Consider the following 21,521-nt stretch of genomic DNA (forward strand, 5'->3'; position numbering starts at 1 on the left):
TTCTAGGCGAGTGTCCCAATCCTTTAATTTGTCTCTCATGATAAAAGATCGTAATCAATGAAATCTTGTAAACTATTTCGATATTTAATGCTTGGGCAGTTATACTTTCTGCTTTTAAAGGCTTGCACGCATTTATATTTTGCTTTAGGCTACCATCCTCCTTCATTCGTGAGTGGATCTTCCTCTCTTGTGATGGTAAACATTGCAGGAAATGCAACCTTGTCTCGCTGGGCCTGTAACTATAAGCAGTATAGCTGACCTTGCTTTATCAGGGAGAGAGGCTGGGTAGGGAATGTATTCCACAAGAACGTTCTGCAATGCAAAGCCACATATTCTGTGCATGTATAAAGAAACACAAGATTATTTAAAAAAAAACTGATTTATTTACACCCAATTTCCGTAAGAGCAAATTTTATTCTGCATCTCAAATTTTTGGATTGTGATTTGTGACCGTGATTTGTGCGGTGTAACAGAAAAACCATAAAATGCTGGAGTAACTCAGCTGGACAAGCAATATCTCTAGAGAGGGATAAATGACGTAGAGGGATAGGACTCTTCCTCAGATGGATGGTAGTATGGGGAGGAAAGCTGGAAAAGAGGTGGGGGAGGGGGCAGGACAAAGCTTGGCAAGTGAAAGGTGGATGCGGGTGTCATTGGCAGATTGGTGGACAAAGGTTAGAAATGAAAACGAGACAAAAGGGTGTAGGATAAGAATAGAATGGAAGTGAAATGTGAAGACGGAGGAAGGAGTATAGTTGGGAGAGGAAATGGGGGCAGACTAGTGGGAGAAACACTAGGTGGGGCACAGGGAAGAAAAGGGGGAAATTGGGGGGCAGGGGAGTTTTATCCAAAATTGGAAAATTCAAGGTTGGGTTGTTAGCTACCCAAGCAGAATATAAGATGCTGTTTCTCTCGTTTGTCTATGGCCTGTCTCTGGCAATGAAGGAAACCCAGGACAGAAAGGTCAGTGTGGGAAGGGGAGTTAAAATGGTTAGCAACTGGGAGATCCAGCAGCACAAGGTGGACCGAGTGCAAGTGTTGGGCAAAATGGTAATTCAGTCCACACATGGTCTTGGCTATGTAAATGAGGCCATGTCAAGAGCACCAGATGTTTTGGAGGTGCATGTGAACCTCTGTCTCACTTGGAGGTACTGGTGGTGTCCATGGATGGAGGCGACGGTGGAGGTATAGGAACAGGTGTTGCATCTCCTGAGGTTGCAGAGGGGAAAGTATCCAGGGAGCGGCAGTCTTGGGTGGCAAGGGTTGAGTGAACCAAGGAGTTGTGGAGGGAGCGTGTAAAGAGGAACGTGTTGCGTTGAACATTTAAAAAGTATGTGAGTGTAAATAACTCCCATCTGTCTGCTCTATAAACTATTTCAATCACTTTGCAAGGTGACTAAAAGTTTGCACAGGGTGGAGGGCCACAGGTTATTTCCTCTGCTCAGAGTTGTGTAAAATTATACTTAGCCCATTTAATAGAGGAAATCTGGAACTCTTTCTCCATGCTTCCCGCCACCACACTACGAAGGATGCCGACAAGTTCAATTGTGCACTTTAGAATGAGATTAATTAATATTGGGGGTTATGAACACTCAAGTAGAAGGTGACAAGGACCAGATGATCTAAATAATGATAGTATGACCTCAAGGTGCTGAATGGCCTCTTTCCTCAAATTTCATACATTTCTTGCAGAAGACATCACAGAATCAAAACTTGTTGTCATTTCTTAATTTAGTGTACAAATAATTTTCACTCCACAGCCTCCTGTCCTCCATTTGAAAGATGCTACTGATTGATGTGTGGTGATAGAATCTATCTCGACACGAGTGTAAAATTTTCATATGCATTAGGCAACAGAACAATGAAATTCCTACTTGCTACAGCTTTATAGGCACATAAATGCAATAACACAACAAATAAATATAAAATAAACAATAACACACTAAATTATCCGTAATAATAGGTAAACAAAGCCAAAATACCTCATGTAACCTGTACAAAGTCCAATGTATTAAGTGTTTCGACCTGAAACGTTGCCTGTTTGCTTCGTTCCATAAATGCTGCCTCACCCGCTGGGTTTCTCCAGCATTTTTGTCTACCAATGTATTCATTATTGAGGTTGGGTTGTGGTTATGGTTGTGAAGTGTGTTTCAAGAGCTTGATGGTTGATGTTCTTGAGTTCAGTTGTTCTCTATTGTCACATATACTGAGGTATAGTAATTGTTTTGCATGCAGTTCAGAAAAGTATTCCTACATATAATTAAGTACAAAGTGGATAAATGTGAGGTTATCCACTGATGGCAAGAACAGGAATGCAGTTTATTATCTGAATGGTGTCAGATTAGGAAAAGGGAAGGTGCAACGAGACCTGGGTGCGCTTGTTCATCAGTCACTGAAAGTAAGCATGCAGGTATAGCAGGCAGTGAAGAAAGCTAATTGGCCTTCATTGCGAGAGGAGTTGAGTTTAGGAGTAAGGAGGCCCTCCTGCAGTTGTACAGGGCCCTGATGAGATCGCACCTGGAGTATTGTGTGCAATTTTTGTCTCCTAATTTGAGGAAGGACATTATTGCTATTGAGGGAGTGCAGCGTAGGTTCACCAGGTTAATTCCCGTGATGGCAGGACTGACATATGATGAAAGAATGGGTCAACTGGGCTTGTATTCACTGGAATTTAGAAGGATGAGAGGGCATCTTATAGAGATGTATACAATTCTTAAAGGATTGGACAGGCTAGATGCAGGAAAAATGTTCCTGATGGTGTCCAGGACCAGGGGTCACAGTTTAAGAATAAGGGGTTGGCCATTTAGGACTGAGATGAGGAAAATACCTTTCACCCAGAGAGTTGAGAATCTGTAGAATTCTCTGCCACAGAAGTCAGTGGCCAATTCACTGGATGTTTTCAAGAGTTAGATTTAGCTCTTGGGGCTAAAGGTCTCAAGGGATATAGGAAAACGCAGGGTCAGGGTACTGATTTTGGATGATCAGCCATGATCATATTGAATGGCCTACTTCTGCACCTATTTTTCTATGTTTCTATGTGTACAGAAATGTTCCACGTAGTATATTGTCAGGTCGCCAGGTTTTGTCGCCACTTTCAAAGTCCATATTGCTTTAAGAGCAGCTGGCCATAAAGGCATGTTGTCCTGGCAGCGTCGCAGTGTTGGTCTGGCCAAGATATGTTTTAGGCGTCCTTCACCGCTGCTCCGCAACTATGCCGCTGCAGACCGCGTACGATACAATACGATAGAACTTTATTTATCCCAAGAGGGAAATTGATCTGCCAACAGTCATAAAACAAGACACATAAAATATGAAATTAAAGTGACGAGTGGAAAGGATTGGGGATGCCAAAGATTGTGAGAGGGGAGAGATAAACCATGCCATGCCAAAAAAAGGGGGGGGGGGGTGGAGATGTACAGTTTGAAGGCCACAGGGAAGAAGGGTCTCCGGTGGTATTCTATACTGCATGTTGGTGGAACCCGGTCTCGTGGAGTGGCGCCTGATCCAGTCGAGCCCCGGGCTGCTGCATGGCTCAGCCATCGCCTCGGACCAGATCTTCATATTGGCCAGTGAACTGTGGAAAATAATGGTTCTGAGGCTCCTGTACCACCACCGTGATGGTAGCAGTGAGATGAGTGTGTGGCCAGGTTGATACGGGTCTTTGATGATATCAGCTGCAGCCTTGAGGTAGGGCTTCCTGTAGATCCTCTCAGTGGTGGAGAGGTCAAAACTCGAAGATAGACATAAATTGCATGAGAAACTCAGCAATTGGATCTCTCTGGATTGTCACCTTGTTGTGGTGGAGAAGCTTGTGTGGTCCTGAGAGCGATGCCTTTTGGAGCTATGCTCCTGGTAGGGTCACCCATGGCGGTAAGGTCGAGGGGGAGGTCTCTGACATAGAGCAATCCAACCAAGACCTCAATGGTGGAACAGGCGGAGGAGGATGGCTGACCTTAGTGAAGCGTCACAACGGCTGGGAAGGCGGATGAAGGCTGCAGCAGAAAAGGGTCTCCAGTCGTCTTGGACTCCACGCCACTGGATCCTGACCCAGATCTGTCAAGGACTGTGTGGTGGCTGTCTGTGCACCAGTCTCCCCACGTTAAACAAAGTCGCGCATTGGCGTCCTCCAACCCTGGAGACACCCATGGTCAGCCATGACTGAAAGGGGCCTCAGAAACTGAGCAGGTCAGGCAGTATCTCTGGAGAAAAATAATAGGTGGCCTTTGGGGTCAGAATCCAGAATCCTTCCTCTGACTGAAAGTAGAGGGGGAGGGGGGGGGGGGGGGGGGGGGGGGGGTGGTGGAAATAAACTAGGTGAGAAAAGGCCGAAAACAAGATGGGGCCAGGAAGGGTGGAGCCCATAGTGGAACTGGTGGACGCGTCAAGATCGATACTTGTGATGGATCTGGAAATGTCCACCATTTTCCGCATCACCTTTGTTTGTCGTGGTTCGAGTTACCTTGATCGATCAACTGATGATGTGCTCTCTTTCTCATCATGCTTAGTAGTTTCACAGCCTGTGCATGGTGGTATTTAAAAACACTGGCGGCTTTCAGGATGGTGATTATGTTCAGAAGCTATAATTTAATATTAAGTATGATTTTACCAGTATGAGCAGTTACTAAAAGTCAGCTATTAAAGAACCATGCCTGGAATATTCAGCGAACCACTCCCACATGAGGGGATTCTGTGGTGAGAATTCCTGAAGGCAGTTGTTGCCAACGCGATGGGTGATGTCCCTGATCGAGCAGGGCCTCCCTAAGTGGAATCCCGCGACAGCTGGTAACACCACACATTAGATCAAAGCATCTGTGAAATGGTTTCAATGTACAAACGTGAATGAGTCAACCATGTCATGGTCCTCGACCTTCGAGCATACGCATAGTATTATCTGCAGGCTGTGCCTTCAGTGCGTTGGGAGACTTTGGCCGCTTTGGTCCCCAAAACCTAAATGGAAGCACGTTGCCATCAAGCGCAGGGAATTACTAAAGAAAAAGATGCACATACGTTCAAAAAGAATCCTAAATCATACAAAATTATTGAACAAACCGCTGTTTTTTTCCCCCCAAATTTATTTGAATTATCTAAATGCTTAAAAGCAATAATGTATTTTAAATTATTCAATTAAGCATAACTGCTGGGATCTACAGGTGGTTTGTGCCCCCAAGCTGATCGACATTCAGGAGCAGTCTGTGCTCAGGATGGAGTATTCCTCATCTCTCTGCATGAGTCCAGCTTCAGCAGTGCTTAAGAAGCTTGATAACCCCCTAAACGTAAACTGCCTGTGCAGACAGTGTGCCTGGCTGTGGTGTTCACGGTCTACTGAGTAGACTGCTGTTGCTCATGGAGTGTACAAAGCCAGCACCTTCTGAACGTTGACCTTTCCCACGAAGGAGGAGGAAGGCAGTCGCAAAGGAACACCTCTCCTAGCGGCCTCCCCTCTGCATCGCACCCTGACCTTACTTGGAAATGTATCATCTTTCCTTCACTGTCGCTGACTAAATCCTGGAACTCCCCATGTGATGGCATTGTTGGAGTACCCTCACCAGGACTTCAGTTGTTCAAAGAGGTGTCAAACTACCACCGTCTCGTGCACGTGGGGATAGGCACTTAATTCTGAATTTGCTAATGGCGTCCATGTCTCAATAAAATGAATAAATACAATAAGTCTGACTAACACCTGTGGGGAGCTTCTGCAGCTCCTGAATAGGTATGTAAGGCAATGTGTGAGTTTACCTCAGTGAGCCTTGTCCTGGATTTTGCTGAGATATTTCAACAAGCTGGTTTTGGGTGAGGCATGGCTTGAAGGTAAGAGGAGCAAAGTTTAAAGGAGATCTGTGGGACCAGTGTTTTTACACAAAGGGTGGTGGGTGCCTGGAACTCGCTGCCACATATTGTGGTGGCTGCTGAACAGGGGACCCACCCTGAGAATCCAAAGGCTTGGTGGACAGCAGAACCGGGAGGGAGTCGCTGGAGACGATGGATGCAAGGAGCAAGGGCCGATATGAGGTTAAACCAGGGTAATGCCTCCAGCGCCTTTGAGGTCGGTTGCAGGAGGCACCCCCGGGACACAACGATGGCTGGACGAGGAGAGGAATGTCGCAAACGACGGAGGAGGCCCTGCAGGAGCCTGTCCTTACCAGGATCAAGAACTGCTCCAGCAGACGGAGCGTGTGGGCGGACCAGACTTTGGACTGTGGAAATGGTGCCAAAACATGGCAGCGCCTGCATATGTAAATATACAAAAATAACTTCACTGTGCATTTGCACATGTGACAAATGAAGCTCCATTGGTGGAGGCAGAAACAATAATGCTATTTACAAGGCTGTTAGATAGACACATGGTTATGGGGCAATATAGATGATGTGCAGGCATCATGTTCAGCACAGACATTGTGGGCCAGTACCTATGCTGCACTGTTCTATGTTCCTCTTGTCACCCACGGATCAAAGCCACTTTGCGGGTGGTCTTGGTCTGGATGGTTATTGTTGAAGTCAGCAAGAGCTGTCTCGAGAAGAGTAGACAATGGACAATAGGTGCAGGACTGGCCACATTTATCCACATTAAACTTCATCTGCCATGTATTTGCCCACTCCCCCAACCTGTCCAAGTCACCCTGCATTCTCATAGCATCCTCGTCGCAGTTCACACTGCCACCCAGCTTTGTGTCATCTGCAAAAGAGGGTTAGCGCAACCTAAACTTGTTGATGATGATAATGGCTTTAAAAATTAATTTACAGGATGTGACAAGGTTTACTAGAATGATACTGGGGATGACTGGGTTGACATGATGAGCGTTTTGACGGCACTGGGCCTGTACTCGCTGGAGTTTAGAAGGATGACGGGGACCTCATTGAAACTTAATGGATAGTGAAAAGCTTGGATAGAGTGGATGTGGAGAGGATGTTTCCACTAGTTAGGGGAGTTTAGGACCAAGGGTCATAGCCTCAGAATGAAAGTACGTATCTTTGGAAAGCAGATAAGGAACTACTTTAGTCAGAGGGTGGGGAATTTGTTGCCACAGACTGCTGCGGAGGTCAAGTCAATGAATATTTTTAAGACGGATATTGACAGATACTTTGTGATGTATGGGGGTCAATAGGTTGAGAGAGAAAGATAGATTAGCCATGATTGAATGGTGGAGTAGACTCTGGGCCGAATGTTCTATCACACTCCAAGGACCTATGCACATGAACTTGTACGGTCAGCATTTATTCCCCATCTTTAATTGCTTCTGGTAGGCTGGAGGTAAACGGTTGCCTTGACCTGCAGCCACAGTGGAGAAAACATTTGCATGGTGCTTGTCGTTTGAGAGTTCTGGAGTGGTGATTTATTTCAAAGTTGGGATGACGTAACCTCCCTGGGTGGGAACATTCACGTGTTGGCGCTCTTGACCTATTGGGTGGTAGAGGTCATGGGTGTGGGAACTGGGATTGAGCAAGTTGTGGGAAATAACAGCAGTCCACTTTGCAGAGACTGCCACTGTGGGCAGACTGAACGGAGGATCATAAGAGATAGGAGTAGAATTGGGCCATTCGGCCGGTCAAGTCTGCTCCGCCATTCAATCAAGGCTGATCTCTCCCATCCTAACCCCATTCTCCTAGCTTCACCCTATAACCTCTGACACCTGTACTAATCATGAAAAAATGATTAATTGGATTGCTGGGATTAGAAGCTCCTTAAATTTAAAAGTATTTCCTGTGGCATGTATTGCAATTCTCCTCTTCATCCTCCTTCATCCCTTGAACAAATTATCTGTATTTCCATTGGGAGAGGTTAATCACGGGTCAGGGAATATATTTAAAGCGCCAATTTAATTTTTAATTGAAACACATCAATCTTGAATGTGTTTTGCTTGTAACATAATTCATTCACTTCAGGAGAAGATGGTTCTGTGGCAAGGGGGGAGAGTTGAACACATTCTCTCTCGGCTCCAGCAAGTGTATTGCCAGTCAGTAGTAAGGCCTCATGGCCTTGTGACGACCTCAGCAGTCTGCCCGTGTAATGCAATGGGACGGATTTTATTGCTGTGTCACCACTTTCTGCCTTTTCTCTCTGCTGCAATGTAATGTCAGCAACTCCGGAAAAAGATCTTGGAATTTTTTTTTTCTCTCCTGTAAACTGAGAGGGAACAGCTGCTTTCCTGCAACAGATGGCAGCGTTGACGAATCAGAGACCCTTAGATGCTGCCCTGGCTGACGGATATAGTCATCCTTCCTTGGACCATGCATCCTCGCAAAGGCCATTGTACGCTTGTCCTGTGCAAAATGCAGACGAGAGCAGATAGCTGCAGCATGGTTGCCAAGTGGCGCGTACTACAGCTGGGATAAGTACACTGGGCAGTGAAGAACCTGCTTTTGTTGGTGAAGGTGCCTCCATAAATAGAGACACTCGTGCACTCCATGTACAGGGAGATGTGCGCGTTCACCTACATGTGTGCACTATCACAGACTTGTACAGCCACAATCGCATTCTCGCACACTTAGCTCCCTTCTGACCTTGCACAATTGTACACTTGCACACAAACTAACTGTCCATACTGTGTAATTCAGTGGTGACCTAAATACAATAGACAATATGTGCAGGAGTAGGCCATTTGGCCCTTCGAGCCAGCACCGCCATTCAATGTGATCATGTCTGATCATCCCCAATCAGTACCCCGTTCTTGCCTTCTCCCCATATCCCCTGACTCCACTATCTTTAAGAGCCCTATCTAACTCTCTCTTGAAAGTATCCAGAGAACCGGCCTCCATCGCCCTCTGAGGCAGAGAATTCCACAGACACACAACTCTGTGTGAAAACGTATTTCCCCATCTCCGTTCTAAATGGCTTCCCCCTTATTCAGATGTTGTCAGTTGCTGAAATAAACGTGGTCGTGCTATCTCGTAATGCTATAATGAACTGCTGTCCAGGTTGAAGGAGGAGAATCAATGACATTTAAAGAAAGCAATACGTGTTCAGTGGGCAGCCGGATAACCAATAACAATGTAAGAAGTGTTGTATGACGAGTATTCGTCTGCTTAAATCCAGCACTGAGTTAGCAATCCAAAAAAAAGCTTATTTTCCTTCTCCTATCAGACTGACTTTGAATGTGTACGGAGGCACTGCCAATGCTGGTTCATACTGAAGATAGCCACAAAATGCTGGAGTAACTCGGGTCAGGCAGCATCTCTGGAGAAAAGGAATACGTGATGTTTCGGGTCGAAACCCTTCTTCAGACTGACTTTGAACCCAGGCAAGGAAGAGTAGTTGCCAATTTGTACTGATTCTGTTCTGTTGAGGAAGTCGAGGATCCAGTTGCATGGGGATGTGCAGAGACTCGGTTCCCAGTGAAGTTTTCCCAAAGGCAATTCTACACTCCCATTGGGATCCGAATACAAATTAGTACGAACTGGCAACAATATTTCTCCCTCTAACCATCAGAACATGATCACCTGAGGATTGTGTGCTCAGTCCTCTGCTCTATTCACTTTTGTCCGTGACTATCAGCTGGACACAGTTCCAACTCCTCCTTTAAAATAGCCGATGACACCACTGTTGTTGCACGAATTACTGGTAATGATGAGTCAATATCTGAGGGAGATCGATAGTCTGAATGAATGGCGCTGGAATAATAACCTTGCTCTCGATGTCAGCAAGATCAAGGAGCTGATTTTGACTTTAGAATTGGGGGGCTAAGTGTCCACGGAGCTGCCTTCATTAAAGGGCTAATGGTAGAGAGAGCTAACAACAAGTTCCTGGGTATGAATATCTCTGAAGATTTGTCCTGGGGCGAGTACATTGATGCACTCATTAAGAAAGTCCATCAACACCTCTACCTCCTTAGAAGTTTGAGAAGATTTGGTATGTCGATGAATATTCTCTTGAACTCTACATACATGCGGTAGGGAGGATATTAAATGGTTGCATCAAGACCTAATTCTGCAGCTCAAACACCCAGGGACGTAGGAGATTACAAAAAAAGGGGTGGACACCACCCAGTCCATCACGAGTACTGTCCTCCCCAGCATCGAAAGGATCTAGAGGAAGCATTGCCTCGAAAAAACAGCAACTATCATCAAGGACCACAACACACTGCCATTGGGAAGAGGGTACGGGAGTCTGAAAGCGGTGATCTCCAGGTTCAAGAACAGCTTCTTCCAAGCAGCCAACAGATTTATGAACAGTGTTTAAACAATGAACTACGAAGTGTCTTGGTTGAATTAGTGAAGTAGGGTTTTTTGTAACGATTTGGGACTTTTAGGTTTTTCTGTCATGTTATCTATGAATAGTGTTTATAATCTGTTATGCTGCTGCATGTAAGAATTTAATTGTTGTATTTTTGGTACAAGTGACAATTTAAAAACTCTTGCTTCCGGACTTTCATTGTAAGACCCTGTTTGTCATCCAATGCATCTGTTGTTCAGTCTTGGGAGAGCTGTGGTTTCTTCCATTTTAACATTAGGGACACCAAGGCTAACGTTCTTGTGCCTTGCAACGACCGCTGCATTGACCTTCTGTTCCATGATCCTCTCAGCCACTCGGATTTACATGAGATGCCTTTTAACTTTATTTGAGCCGAGCTTTGGCCCATTCATTCTCTGTGTCATAGATGCCTCCTTATTCTTTCTCTGTTCTTTCCTGCATTTTGTCATATACTAAAATGCTTGTTGAGATTTTGTTGCATCTAACATTGACTATACAACTCTGCCATCTTTCAATTGCCTAAAACTTAACTTAGAAACAAGGAACTGCAGATGTTGGTTCACCAAAGAAAGACACAAAATGCAGGTGTAACTCAGCGGCTCGGGCAGTGTCCCTGGAGAATATGGATATGTGATATTTTGGGTCAGGACCCTTCTTCGGATTGGTCTGATAAGTCTGGAGACGGGTCTGACCCGAAACGTCACCTACCCATGTTCTCCAGAGATGCTGCCTGAGTTGCTGAATTGCATCTGCATTTAGTGTCTTTCACTGCCATAAACTTAAGCATGAATGAAACCTTTATAGTCAGTTGTGATGAACATACTGCACCAGTATTATCTTCTACTTTATTTCAATCTGTGATGGAATAAATAATGCAATGGAAACATTTTGCTTTCTGTACAGACGCTTCAAACATCTGAACACTAATGTTAAGTGCATTTTTATAAGTTTGACAACCATTCCAGTTTTGTGGTTTGCATTCTATGTTGTTGAGACATGACACTTAATTTTTAATACTCTCAGTTGCCATTTTTCACCGCTTATCCGTTGTAACTAGATTTTTAAGCTAATGGTTCCAGTTGGAATATATTATCTTGAGTACTAAGTTTCAAAGTTATACAGTAATTTAGTCACCTCAAAAGGATGCCCTGCGAGTGATTTTAGGAGGAAAATCTGAGTTGTGAATTATGATTTCACATGAATTGTGAAATCTGAGTTGTGAATGCAGCTGCACACAGTCGTTATCAGGGGCAGAATCCAAATTGTAAAGCGTTATGTGTGAACTATGAAGAATAATGAATTCACACCTCATTCACTGTGCAGGAATAATCCTACCAGATTCTGCACCACAGATTTAATTTCTACAGTGTTCTACCTAGAGCAGTAAGCAGCTGAGGGAGTGGCAAATGTCATAGCCATACAGTATGGAAATAGGCTCTTTGGCCCAACCCGCCCATGCTAACCAAGATGCCCCATTTTAGATACCCCCAGGTTGTTGGAATTGAGGCACTAGTACTACCTGCTGTGCCATTGTGCTGTCTTTTGCGAAGAAGCGAGAAAATTGGTGAAAATGTTTCCTAGACTTTCATTACTCAAGTACGTAGCTTGGTACAGCATTTTGTTTTGCTGCTAGAATGTATACATCATAAAGAAGCAGCTGTATTTTTGTTTTAATCACGGAATGTCATGAAGTTGGGTTGTTGATCAGGCTCTTGCACTGTTTTAGTGACAATATTTGACTGTCTACCAAACTGTGTTTTAATTACTAAGCAGTTTCCATGTAAACATGAGTATTCATGGGACACTTACAGAGTGGGACTTGTTGCAAAATTTTCTCACTGCTATTTTAGCAGAGGTCTTCGACCATTTAATTTAAATAATTTATTGTTTGCTATTATTGTATAAAGGGTGGATTGGCAGACCATTGGTATTCTTCATCATCCAGAAGCAATTTGTTTTATTTTTCTGTTTATTGATGTTCTATTACATAAAGATCTGAAGCTGTGGCCCCTGACTATGCACTCCATTACGTTTATCTGACCTATGCGCACAGGCAACGTTTCCATTATGACATTCAGCCAACTTCATTGCTGAAAGTGCAAGCTTTTTGACTTGTGGAAGTCCAGGCTGACCTGATGGAAGAAAGAGAACAAATGGAGTTTGCAGCATTTAAACCAATTTGTTTCCCTCTTTTACAATGTGGACTAATGTTGGTTAATTGGCCCTTGGCACTAACTCTGATCTGTTTCTTAACAGCCTTTGTGCCAGAAATAGAGAAGACCATGAAAAGAAACCGGCTTCCGAGCAGCAGTGATGATTCTGATGACAATGACAGTGAGTGTTTTGCTAGCTTACAGTGAAAGTGATCTAGCCTCCGGGTTGTATCAAGCTCAGCATTTAAGACAAGTGACACAGAAGAGTAACCACTGAAGTAATTCAATCCTTGGCACTTGGTCTGAAGCTCCTGAATAGTCATGCGCATTAGGCTTGCACATCTCTCAGTCACAGGACCCGGTGGTGGATATCTGATGAGATCTGGCATTCACTGAAAACATTAAACAGCTCCCTCACTGAGTCAGTGGACAGGTAGTACCGACCCATGAAGAGTAGAAAGGTTACAGATCGTATCCCTATGCTGCATAGATTTCAGCTAAGATAGTTCACGGGGTTCTAAACCTGACTTGTTTGCTTGGCAGAGGGAAGGCGTTCCAAGACTAGATTGTGATCTGCTAGATTTCAGTGCACCTGGATTTCTGACAACTGGCATTGTCCTTGCATATACGGCTGCTTTTGAAATGGCTGCAGTTTGTTGAACCGTATGCCCAGACTTCGGGAAAACGAGAGAAAAAAAATCACAAAATAATTATCGTGTTAATAATTATCGGGTGAAGGAAATGTTAGTTGGAAACATTTATATTTGCTCACTTTTCCTTCTTACTTCCTCTGACCCAATTGCCTGCATAACCACATCATGTTATGAACTATCCCTGACATTGATACGTGAGGGTCTGTTTTATCAATTTGAGTTCTGAACTGCAGTGTCATCTGACGGGAGTGTGCAAATCATGCATGTCAGAGCATAGGTCAGTAGGCCCCGTGGAATTTTCCATCCATTCTCACCTTTAGTTGCTAAACATTCCTAGTTTTCTTTTGCCACAATTCGCAGTGTGTTCCGATGAATCAACTCATCTGTAAGAGGACATGCTTCTCATTTAACCATGTTATCTTTTAATCGGTTCAGCTGTGTTTTTGAAGTTGGTTTTCATTTTCTTTATTTGTGTAACAAAGCTGCAATGATCTTTGGTTTTGAGACTTTCATGTGTTGTTTGCTTGCCCTTTGCCCCCGTAGGAACAAAATGAAAGCAACCATTTGTGTGAGTTTCATCATGTTAAAGTTGCAATTAACATCTAACATAAAGGTATAAAAGGATTGGATGGTTTGCGCACGGCTGTGCATATTCCCACTCATTACAAATTGTAATTGTAGTGCTGTTTTGCATTAATCTGATTAATTATGGATCTGTATCAGGTGACTGATCATTATGGTTGATGTTCTCATGACACCCAGTGATTCAACTCTGCTCCCTTTAAAAGGTAATAGGATTTATAGTTGTATTTGGTTCTTTGGCACTTTCTGCAGTTCAAGCCCCCTAACCCTCTCCTCTGAGGGACACAGTGGAGAAATGTAAACATATGTGGTCTGTCCTGCAGTTTTCTCTCCCATCCTGTCCAGCGTCATTGTCTTCTCAACCCATCTTACAATCCTTTTGTAAAAAAAACCCCAAAGTGCCGAAGGAACTCGGCGAGTCAGGCAGCATCCGTGGATGAAAACAGAGAGATGGTGTTTCGGGTGGGGCCTCTTCTTCAGACAGATGGAGTTGAGTGGACATGGCTGGTAAAGAGAGGTGAGGGGAAGGGGTGGAGCAAAAACTGGCAAGTGATAGGTAGACGCTGGTGAGGAGCAGGGTGTTTGGGCAGGCAGCTGGAGACAGTAATAAAGGTTAGAGGTGAAGTGGAGACAAAATTATGCCAGATAAGGAAAAAAGAGGAGTGAAATGCAAAACCTGAAGCTCTTAAAGATAGCGGAGTCAAGGGATATGGGGAGAAGGCAGAAACGGCGTACTGTTGTGGATGACCAGCCATGTTCACATTGAATGGCGGTGCTGGCTCGAAGGGCCGAATGGCCTCCTCCTGCACCTATTGTCTATTGAGAAACAATGGTGGAAGGGATTAAGTGGATGGGGGGGGGGGGGGTGGGTGGGCGGGGGGTAATAAAAGGTAAATGGGCAACTTGGAGTGGGGAGGGGTAGCAGATCAGCAGAACTCGGATGGAGAAAAAAACGGGGTAAAAAAACGGAGGTAGCAGAAAGATGTGTGAGGGGGGAAGGGAAGACAAAGCAGTGGACGAGAAGGGTGAGCTGAAATGGGTTGGTTACCTGTAATTGTGCCATTTAATGTTCATGCCATTGGGTTGTACACTACCCACATGGAATATGAGGTGATGTTCTTTCAGTTTGCATGTGGAATCATTCTGGCAGAGGATAGAAAGATTGAATGGGAAGGGAAGTCACGTCATTTCATAAGTGATAGGAGCAGAATTAGGACGTTTGGCTCATCAATTCAATCATGGCTGATTTATATCTCCCTCCTAACCCCATTCTCCTGCCTTCTCCTCATAACCCCTGACACCCATTGATTAAAATCATTGATAGTCAATTTCTCTCTTCCATTGAGGTATCCACTCATCCTGTTTAAGTGCACAAAACACCACAAAACAAATTAACTGTTATTTGACAACTCTTCCAAGGAATTCAAACCAGAAATCTTCAAATGTAATATATGGGATTTTAAAGTGGTTTGGGACACCTCTTTAGTATATGAAACTATTTAGTGTAAATGTTCTTTTCACGAGAAGGAAAAATGATCAAAGACAGCACATCATTCACTAATGAGACTTTACTGCTCATCCATAAAAGCAGAACGTTCCAGAGACAGGTTAAATGCTGTTTCTGATTAGATTTGGTGCATGACAAATCGCCCTCCCACAAAAGATCACTTGTCCGATTCTTGACTGATCAGAAGAGAACAAAAATGCTGTTCATTCATTTTTTAGGTCATTCAACTTCCTGGTCGCAGCATTCCAGATCGCAACACAGAAGAAGCTCAACCTCCAGGCACAAAGATCGAAAACCATCCGAGGTATTGTTTTGCTCATGAGTCTACAAAAAATGTTTTCCCTCATTTTCCTTTCCTGATGATGCTTGTCTTCTTATAAGCTTTTGTGACCACCTAACCAGTGGCTAACTTTTGGTTCTGTTCTACTGGCCATCAGTGTTCAGAGATAGGAGGCCATTAAAGCTGATTGTAGCCACACATACAACCTTCCAGCAGTGGTCACTTCAAGGTGACCAGAATAACGAATTTCTGAAAGAAAGAAGGCTGTGCAAAAAAAACAGGACATGAACAGTGCAAAAACATGATTAGATAAAACAAGTCTATGGTGTTGTGCAGGAGGTGGGCCATCGTGTTCTCTTCATGAACCCATCGTCAAGACCATCGGTTGATGTAGGGTGAAGAATGAATCATACTGGCTGTGAAGTAAAATCAAGGTCCAGTTTGAACCGATATTCAAACATACCTGTGGTTGAGCTTTAGAGTCACAAACGCAAGGCATAAACGCATGTCCTCAAGATTTACTCTTGGTCAATATATTAAAAATCAGGCGTATAAGTGGCTGATAACTTTTCAGCCACTTATAGCCTTCAAGAGTCAATATAATCTGACAATTTAATAACTTCCCAGCTGTTATCAGGCAACTCAACCGTCCTCTCACCAGCTAGAGAGTGGTCCTTACCGCCTATCTACCTCATTGGAGACCTTTAATCAGACTTTATAAACTTTATCTTGCGCTAAACGTTATATCCTTTATCCTGTAAATGTACACTGGATGGGTTGATTGTGATCATGTATAGTCATTTTGCACACAACTAAAAAGCTTTTCACTGTAGGAAGGAATTGCAGATGCTGGTTTAAACCAAAGATAGACACAAAATGCTGGAGTAACTCAGTGGGACACTCTGAAGAAGGGTCTCAACCCAAAACGTCACCCATTACTTCTCTCCAGAGATGCTGCTTGTCCTGCTGAGTTACTCCAGCTTTTTGTGCCTATCTAAGCTTTTCTCTGTACCTTGGTATGTGACAATAATAAACTAAACTAAACTGAAATAACAGTTTATGAGAATTGACTCTGTACGTTTTTGTTGGTAATTTGTCCCTTTGGAGAGCTGTGAGACTGGTTATTATCATCAATACTTCCAGGGTGCCACAGTGCCGCAGAAGTAGAGTTGCTGCCTTACAGCGCCGGAGACCAGGGTTCAATCCCGACTACGGGTGCTGTCTGTACGGAGTTTGTACGTTCTTCCCGTGTCCCCTGTCTGTTTTCTCTGGGATCTTCGGTTTCCTCTCACACTCCAAAGACGTACAGGTTTATAGGTTAATTGGTTTGGTTTAAGTGTAAATTGTCCCTAATGTGTGTAGGATAGTGTTGGTGTGCGGAGATCGCTGGTCGGCGCGTACTCAGTGGGCCGCGCTGTATCTCTAAACTAAACTGAACGTTTAAGAAAGCTGTAGCTGGAAAAATCTAAGGTAGACAAAAATGCTGAGAAACTCAGCGGGTGAGGCAGCATCTATGGAACGAAGGAATAGGTGACGTCAGACTGAAGAAGGGTCTTGACCCAAAATGTCACCTGTTCCTTCGCTCCATAGATGCTGCCTCACCCGCTGAGTGCGTCCAGCATTTTTGTCTACCTTCTAAACTAAACGTGCTCAAATGTCTTTAAGCACTTTATTACATCCCTTTTCTAGTTTTCAAAACCTAATTTTCAGCTGTCCTGAAAGAGAAGTGGATTGTGCTACTTAATAAACTAAAGCACAAGTTATTGTAAGATCAGTTAAGCTTACTCAAAACTGATCAATTAAGCTTGTTTTTCACAGATGAATTATTTCCCCTCTAGGAAGGAAAATATGCCGACTAGCATATCATTCAATACCAATCATTATTAACCCTGTTTAGGTGATTTGTTTTGCAGGGAGGAAGTTGAGGGTTTGTTTACTATTTCAATCTTTGCACACAGTTTTATATCATACAATTATCTATGCGTGTTGTGTAATAATAATCTGTCTGCAAGCAACTGGTACAATTCCAAAAATGGCTGGTTTCTCACTGTCCGTGCTCGCCCAAGGATCTGTCCTTGTCCCCATTCTTTGCTTCATCTGCGCAACATTGGATCAATCTCCACGTGTTTACTGTCAGCACTCGGCTTCACTTCTCCAGCACATTTTTTGTCCTAGTTGTCACTTGCCTGTCTGCCTTAGGTTTCTGCATTAGTCTCAACTTAGAGTCATACAGCATGGAAACAGGCCCTTCGGCCCAACTCTGCCATGCCGACCAAGATGCCCCATCTACGCTAGTCGCAGCATCCCGTGTTTAGTTGATTGAACCTCCTTCAGCTAAGCGTTCTAACTTTGTTACCCTGTCTGGCCTGCGTGTGATTCCACTTTTCGCCAATGTGGATGTTTGATAGCTGTTCTTTACAATATCCTGGGGGCCATTACTGCTGAATAATAACTATTAGCCTTGCCAGCGATGTTGTGTTCAATGGACTAGTAAAACTCAGGAAGACTTAAAGCTGGTGTTTCAAGAATTTGCTGTAACATTCTGTACTCCCTGCAAAAGAATTGTCCTATTTCAGACTGAGTTACAAACTCTATTGAATTCCATCACATTTTCCCTCCAGGCTAAAGTGATAACAGATTTTTAATTGGCTTGAGACTGGATTTATTCCCTTCTGTTGTCAAAGTAGTCCAGTTAACCTATTGGATTGAACCATTGTTGATGCAAATAAAATCTGTAGTTTAAATTTAGGATTTTTTATTGCGCAGTCAACATAATTTAATTTGGAGCAACAAACAATCTGTAGGAGGAACCAAGGGGTTCCTTGATCCCTCTGGAAGGGGTGGGTGGACATGTGGGGGGGGGGGTTTAGGTCAGGCAATTGTTAATCTTGCGGGTCAGAACCCTGCATCAGAACTTACTGGAAATAGACACACATTGCTAGAGTAACTCAGCGGGACAGGCATCACCTCTGGAGAGAAGGAATGGGTGACGTTTCGGGTCGAGACCCTTCTTTAGCCTCAATCCATAAACAGAACTGTGCTGCAGAACCATTATTTCTGCCTGCTCCTGTCCCACTTAATTCATTTCCCATACTTTAAAAAAAAATCAGACTTCTCGGAACTTGCTGGCATTGCCATCCCAGTAAAATGGAGGGGGACATGGCATATGACTTAGTAAAGAGTTTGTTATATTATGGCCAGAAAAAATCTCCGTCAACTTCTTGCAGTAGAAACGGTAATTTTACAGACAAATGGAGGTAAATTAAGTTTGTAAAATCAACCACATATACCATGAGTTTGATTGACGGTGAAATTACATGGTCATCTCCGCTTTGGCCGGCCACGGTGTTATCCTCGTGTTGTCATGATAGTTAGGGGTTGTTGTGTTTATTTAGCTTCCTATTTATAGTACAGGTGCACAACCTTTTATCCGAAAGCCTTGGGACCAGACACTTGTCGGATTTCGGACATTTTCGGATTTCAGAATGGAAGATTTTTAGCGTAGATTAGGTAGGTAGCGCGGGCGGCTTGAAAAATCTGGAGCAGCTGCCTCCTCCCCGGAGACCGGGAGAATCATTGCATAAATGTTAGTCAGTTAGTTTGGAGGGATTTTATGTGGTGGTGGTGGAGTAGGGGTGAAGGGGGAAACTTTAATTCTTAGTCCCCTACCTGGTCGGCGACTCCCAACCTCGCGGAGCTGGGGGCTCCGTCCGGCCGTGGGCGGCGCCGGTTGGAGCTCCGACACCGGCAACTCTACCCCTGGCTGCGCGGCTCCAAATCCAGCGACGCTCCGCGATGTTGTGTGTCGGCGGCCACAGCGCTCCGGAGCTTGCCGCACGGCGACCCGGTAAGGCATTGCCCGCTCCCCGCTGGTATCCCAGCGCTGCGATACCGCCGACTCCCGACATTCGCGGAGCTGGGGCGTCCGGCCGCGGGCCGCGCTGGATTTGGAGCGCCTCGCAGCCAGGGGTAGAGTTGCCGGGTCGGAGCTACAACCGCACCGCCCGCAGCCCCACCGGCCACAGCGCTGCGGAGCTTACTGCACGGCGACCCGGCAAGGCATTGACCGCTCCCCGCCTCTCCGACCACGTAGGGGACTAAGAATTAAAGTTTACCCCTTCACCCCCCCTTCACATAAAAGCCCTCCAAACTAACTGACTAACATTTAAGCAATGATTTACAGATGTTTAAGCGTCTCCCGGTCTCCAGGGAGGAGGCAGCCGCTACAGTAGTACAGACCTGGGTTGACCGTGGGTCGTTTTGGGTCAAGTTTGGCGCCAAACGCGATCTTTGGTGCGCAGACGACATCTGGAAAAAATGGCCGGTTTTCGGAGCTTTTCGGTTTCTGGAACTCCGGATAAAAGGTTGTGCACCTGTAGTGCATTTGAATGTGGCAATTCATTGTTGTTAAACATTGTCATTGTTTAGCCAATGTTTCCTTGATACTAACCTAACAGCAGTACTCCATCTATTTGTCTTTTTTTGTAAACCAGCATCTGTAGTTCCTGGATTTACCTATGCAGATTTGGTATTTTTGCCCTATTTTCAAGGCCGTTAAAACAGTGCAAGAGTGGGGTGAGATCCCCTATTGAAAATTGTCGGTGGAGCTTTTCTGATTACTTAGAATGAGCACTGTGGTACTTGTCCAATACAAAGCAAACAAATAATCGATCCCTTTATAGATTCCTGCCCCAAATTAAATTAACTTATTTAGGCAGTGCTGGCTGCCAGATTGCAGTCTTCAAAAGAAACTGATTACATCCTGATAGTAATTGCCCTGCCACCTTTGCCGAAAATTGGCTTTTTGTGGATCGAAATTCATTGAGGGGTGGACGGTGTGTGCTCAATCGTATCTAGAATACCTGATATATTTAATTAGTCTGAAGCATTATCTGCAAAAGTACATCACTAATGTACTTTTGAAGAAGTGATCAACATGCTGGAGTGGTTAAACATTGATTTGTGTACAATGTGACATGGTGTTTGGGTGGTTTAGGTTTCAATGGCTTTGTTGCAATGTGTGATAATAAAATCACCTGATTACCAGAGAATTTAGGAATTATCAGCACCACAGACTAATTTGTGCTTTGCATTTCAGGTTTACAGAACCGACTTGATAACGGCCATGAAGTTGCATGATTCGCACCAGCTGAGTTCTGATGAATATTATATTCTGGCTGATTCGTGGAGACAGGAATGGGAGAAAGGAGTTCAAGTACCTGTTAGCCCTGACTCAGTGCCACAAGCAAGTGTCAGGTATTTGAGAAGAGAAATGTTGCCATAACATTGGTTGGTTTCATGTTCTTAATTGAAGCCATGTGGTACTTTATGATTGTTCCTCAATTCAGGCTGTTTTTGGGTTTGGCACGGACCATTCATTGTTGTTGTGTGGATGGGAAGTGTCGGAGGTCGGTGGCCACAGGCACGAGTCCTTCTGTATTACATTTAATCTGGGAGCCTGGCGGCTACTCTGAGGAAACTGCAGTGGTCATCAAACATGAGAGATTCCATCTGCTGGATTCTTTGACCACCAGGTCACTCATAGATGTTTATATAAATACACCACCAGAAATGTTATGCTGTAGCCAGAATACCAACATGAATAGTTTTGTAGAGTTTATTATATGAAAGGGATGAGTGATGTTCTTCTCAGTGACACCCATTGTTGCACAGTGGGGCAACTAGTTGAGTTGCTGACTCGCGTCGCCAGAGACCTGGGTTCGATCCTGACCGAGGGTGCTGTCTATGTGGAGTTTGCAAGTTCCCCCTGTGACTATGGGTTTCCTCCCACATCCCAAAATCATGTGGGTTGGTAAGTTAATATTCTACTGAGGGGAAAAAGACCCCCTAATATATAGGGAGTGGAAGAGAAAGTGGGATAACATAGAACTAATGAGAGTGGTCAATGGTTGGTGTTGACTCATTGGGCGAAAGGACCTGTATCCAGGCTGCATCTCTAATCTAAACTAATTAAAATGGTCCAACTGAAAGAGCTCCCCTCTTTTACCATTGTTAATTGATTGTGACTAATATAAATGAGGGGAAAAAAAAGTGAAGTCCATCCTTTCCAGGAGCAAAAGAAAATTTCCAAAGAAGATTTGCAAATTGCAAAAGAAGATTTCCACGAATCAGCAAAAGAAAAATGATTGGATGTCTTGAT

The 21,521-nt window shown here is 44.2% G+C and overlaps 1 protein-coding gene across 4 annotated transcripts in view; it reads left to right on the forward strand.

The window, feature by feature from the left end:
* Positions 1-21,521, forward strand: part of LOC129701760 (protein Jade-1-like) — a 138,694-nt gene that overhangs the window by 57,612 nt on the left and 59,561 nt on the right. For 3 of the 4 annotated variants that reach the window (XM_055643193.1, XM_055643200.1, XM_055643182.1), the window contains exons 2-4: positions 12,443-12,520; positions 15,300-15,385; positions 20,460-20,617. In XM_055643193.1, the coding sequence (XP_055499168.1) occupies positions 12,469-12,520; positions 15,300-15,385; positions 20,460-20,617 (296 nt within the window). In that variant the 5' untranslated portion in view covers positions 12,443-12,468. Of the gene's footprint in view, positions 1-11,984; positions 12,521-15,299; positions 15,386-20,459; positions 20,618-21,521 lie in introns of those variants that run through there. The other variant, XM_055643174.1, reaches the window with a different exon arrangement.

The sequence above is a fragment of the Leucoraja erinacea genome, chromosome 1 (assembly GCF_028641065.1).
Source record: "Leucoraja erinacea ecotype New England chromosome 1, Leri_hhj_1, whole genome shotgun sequence".
Taxonomy (NCBI): domain Eukaryota; kingdom Metazoa; phylum Chordata; class Chondrichthyes; order Rajiformes; family Rajidae; genus Leucoraja; species Leucoraja erinaceus.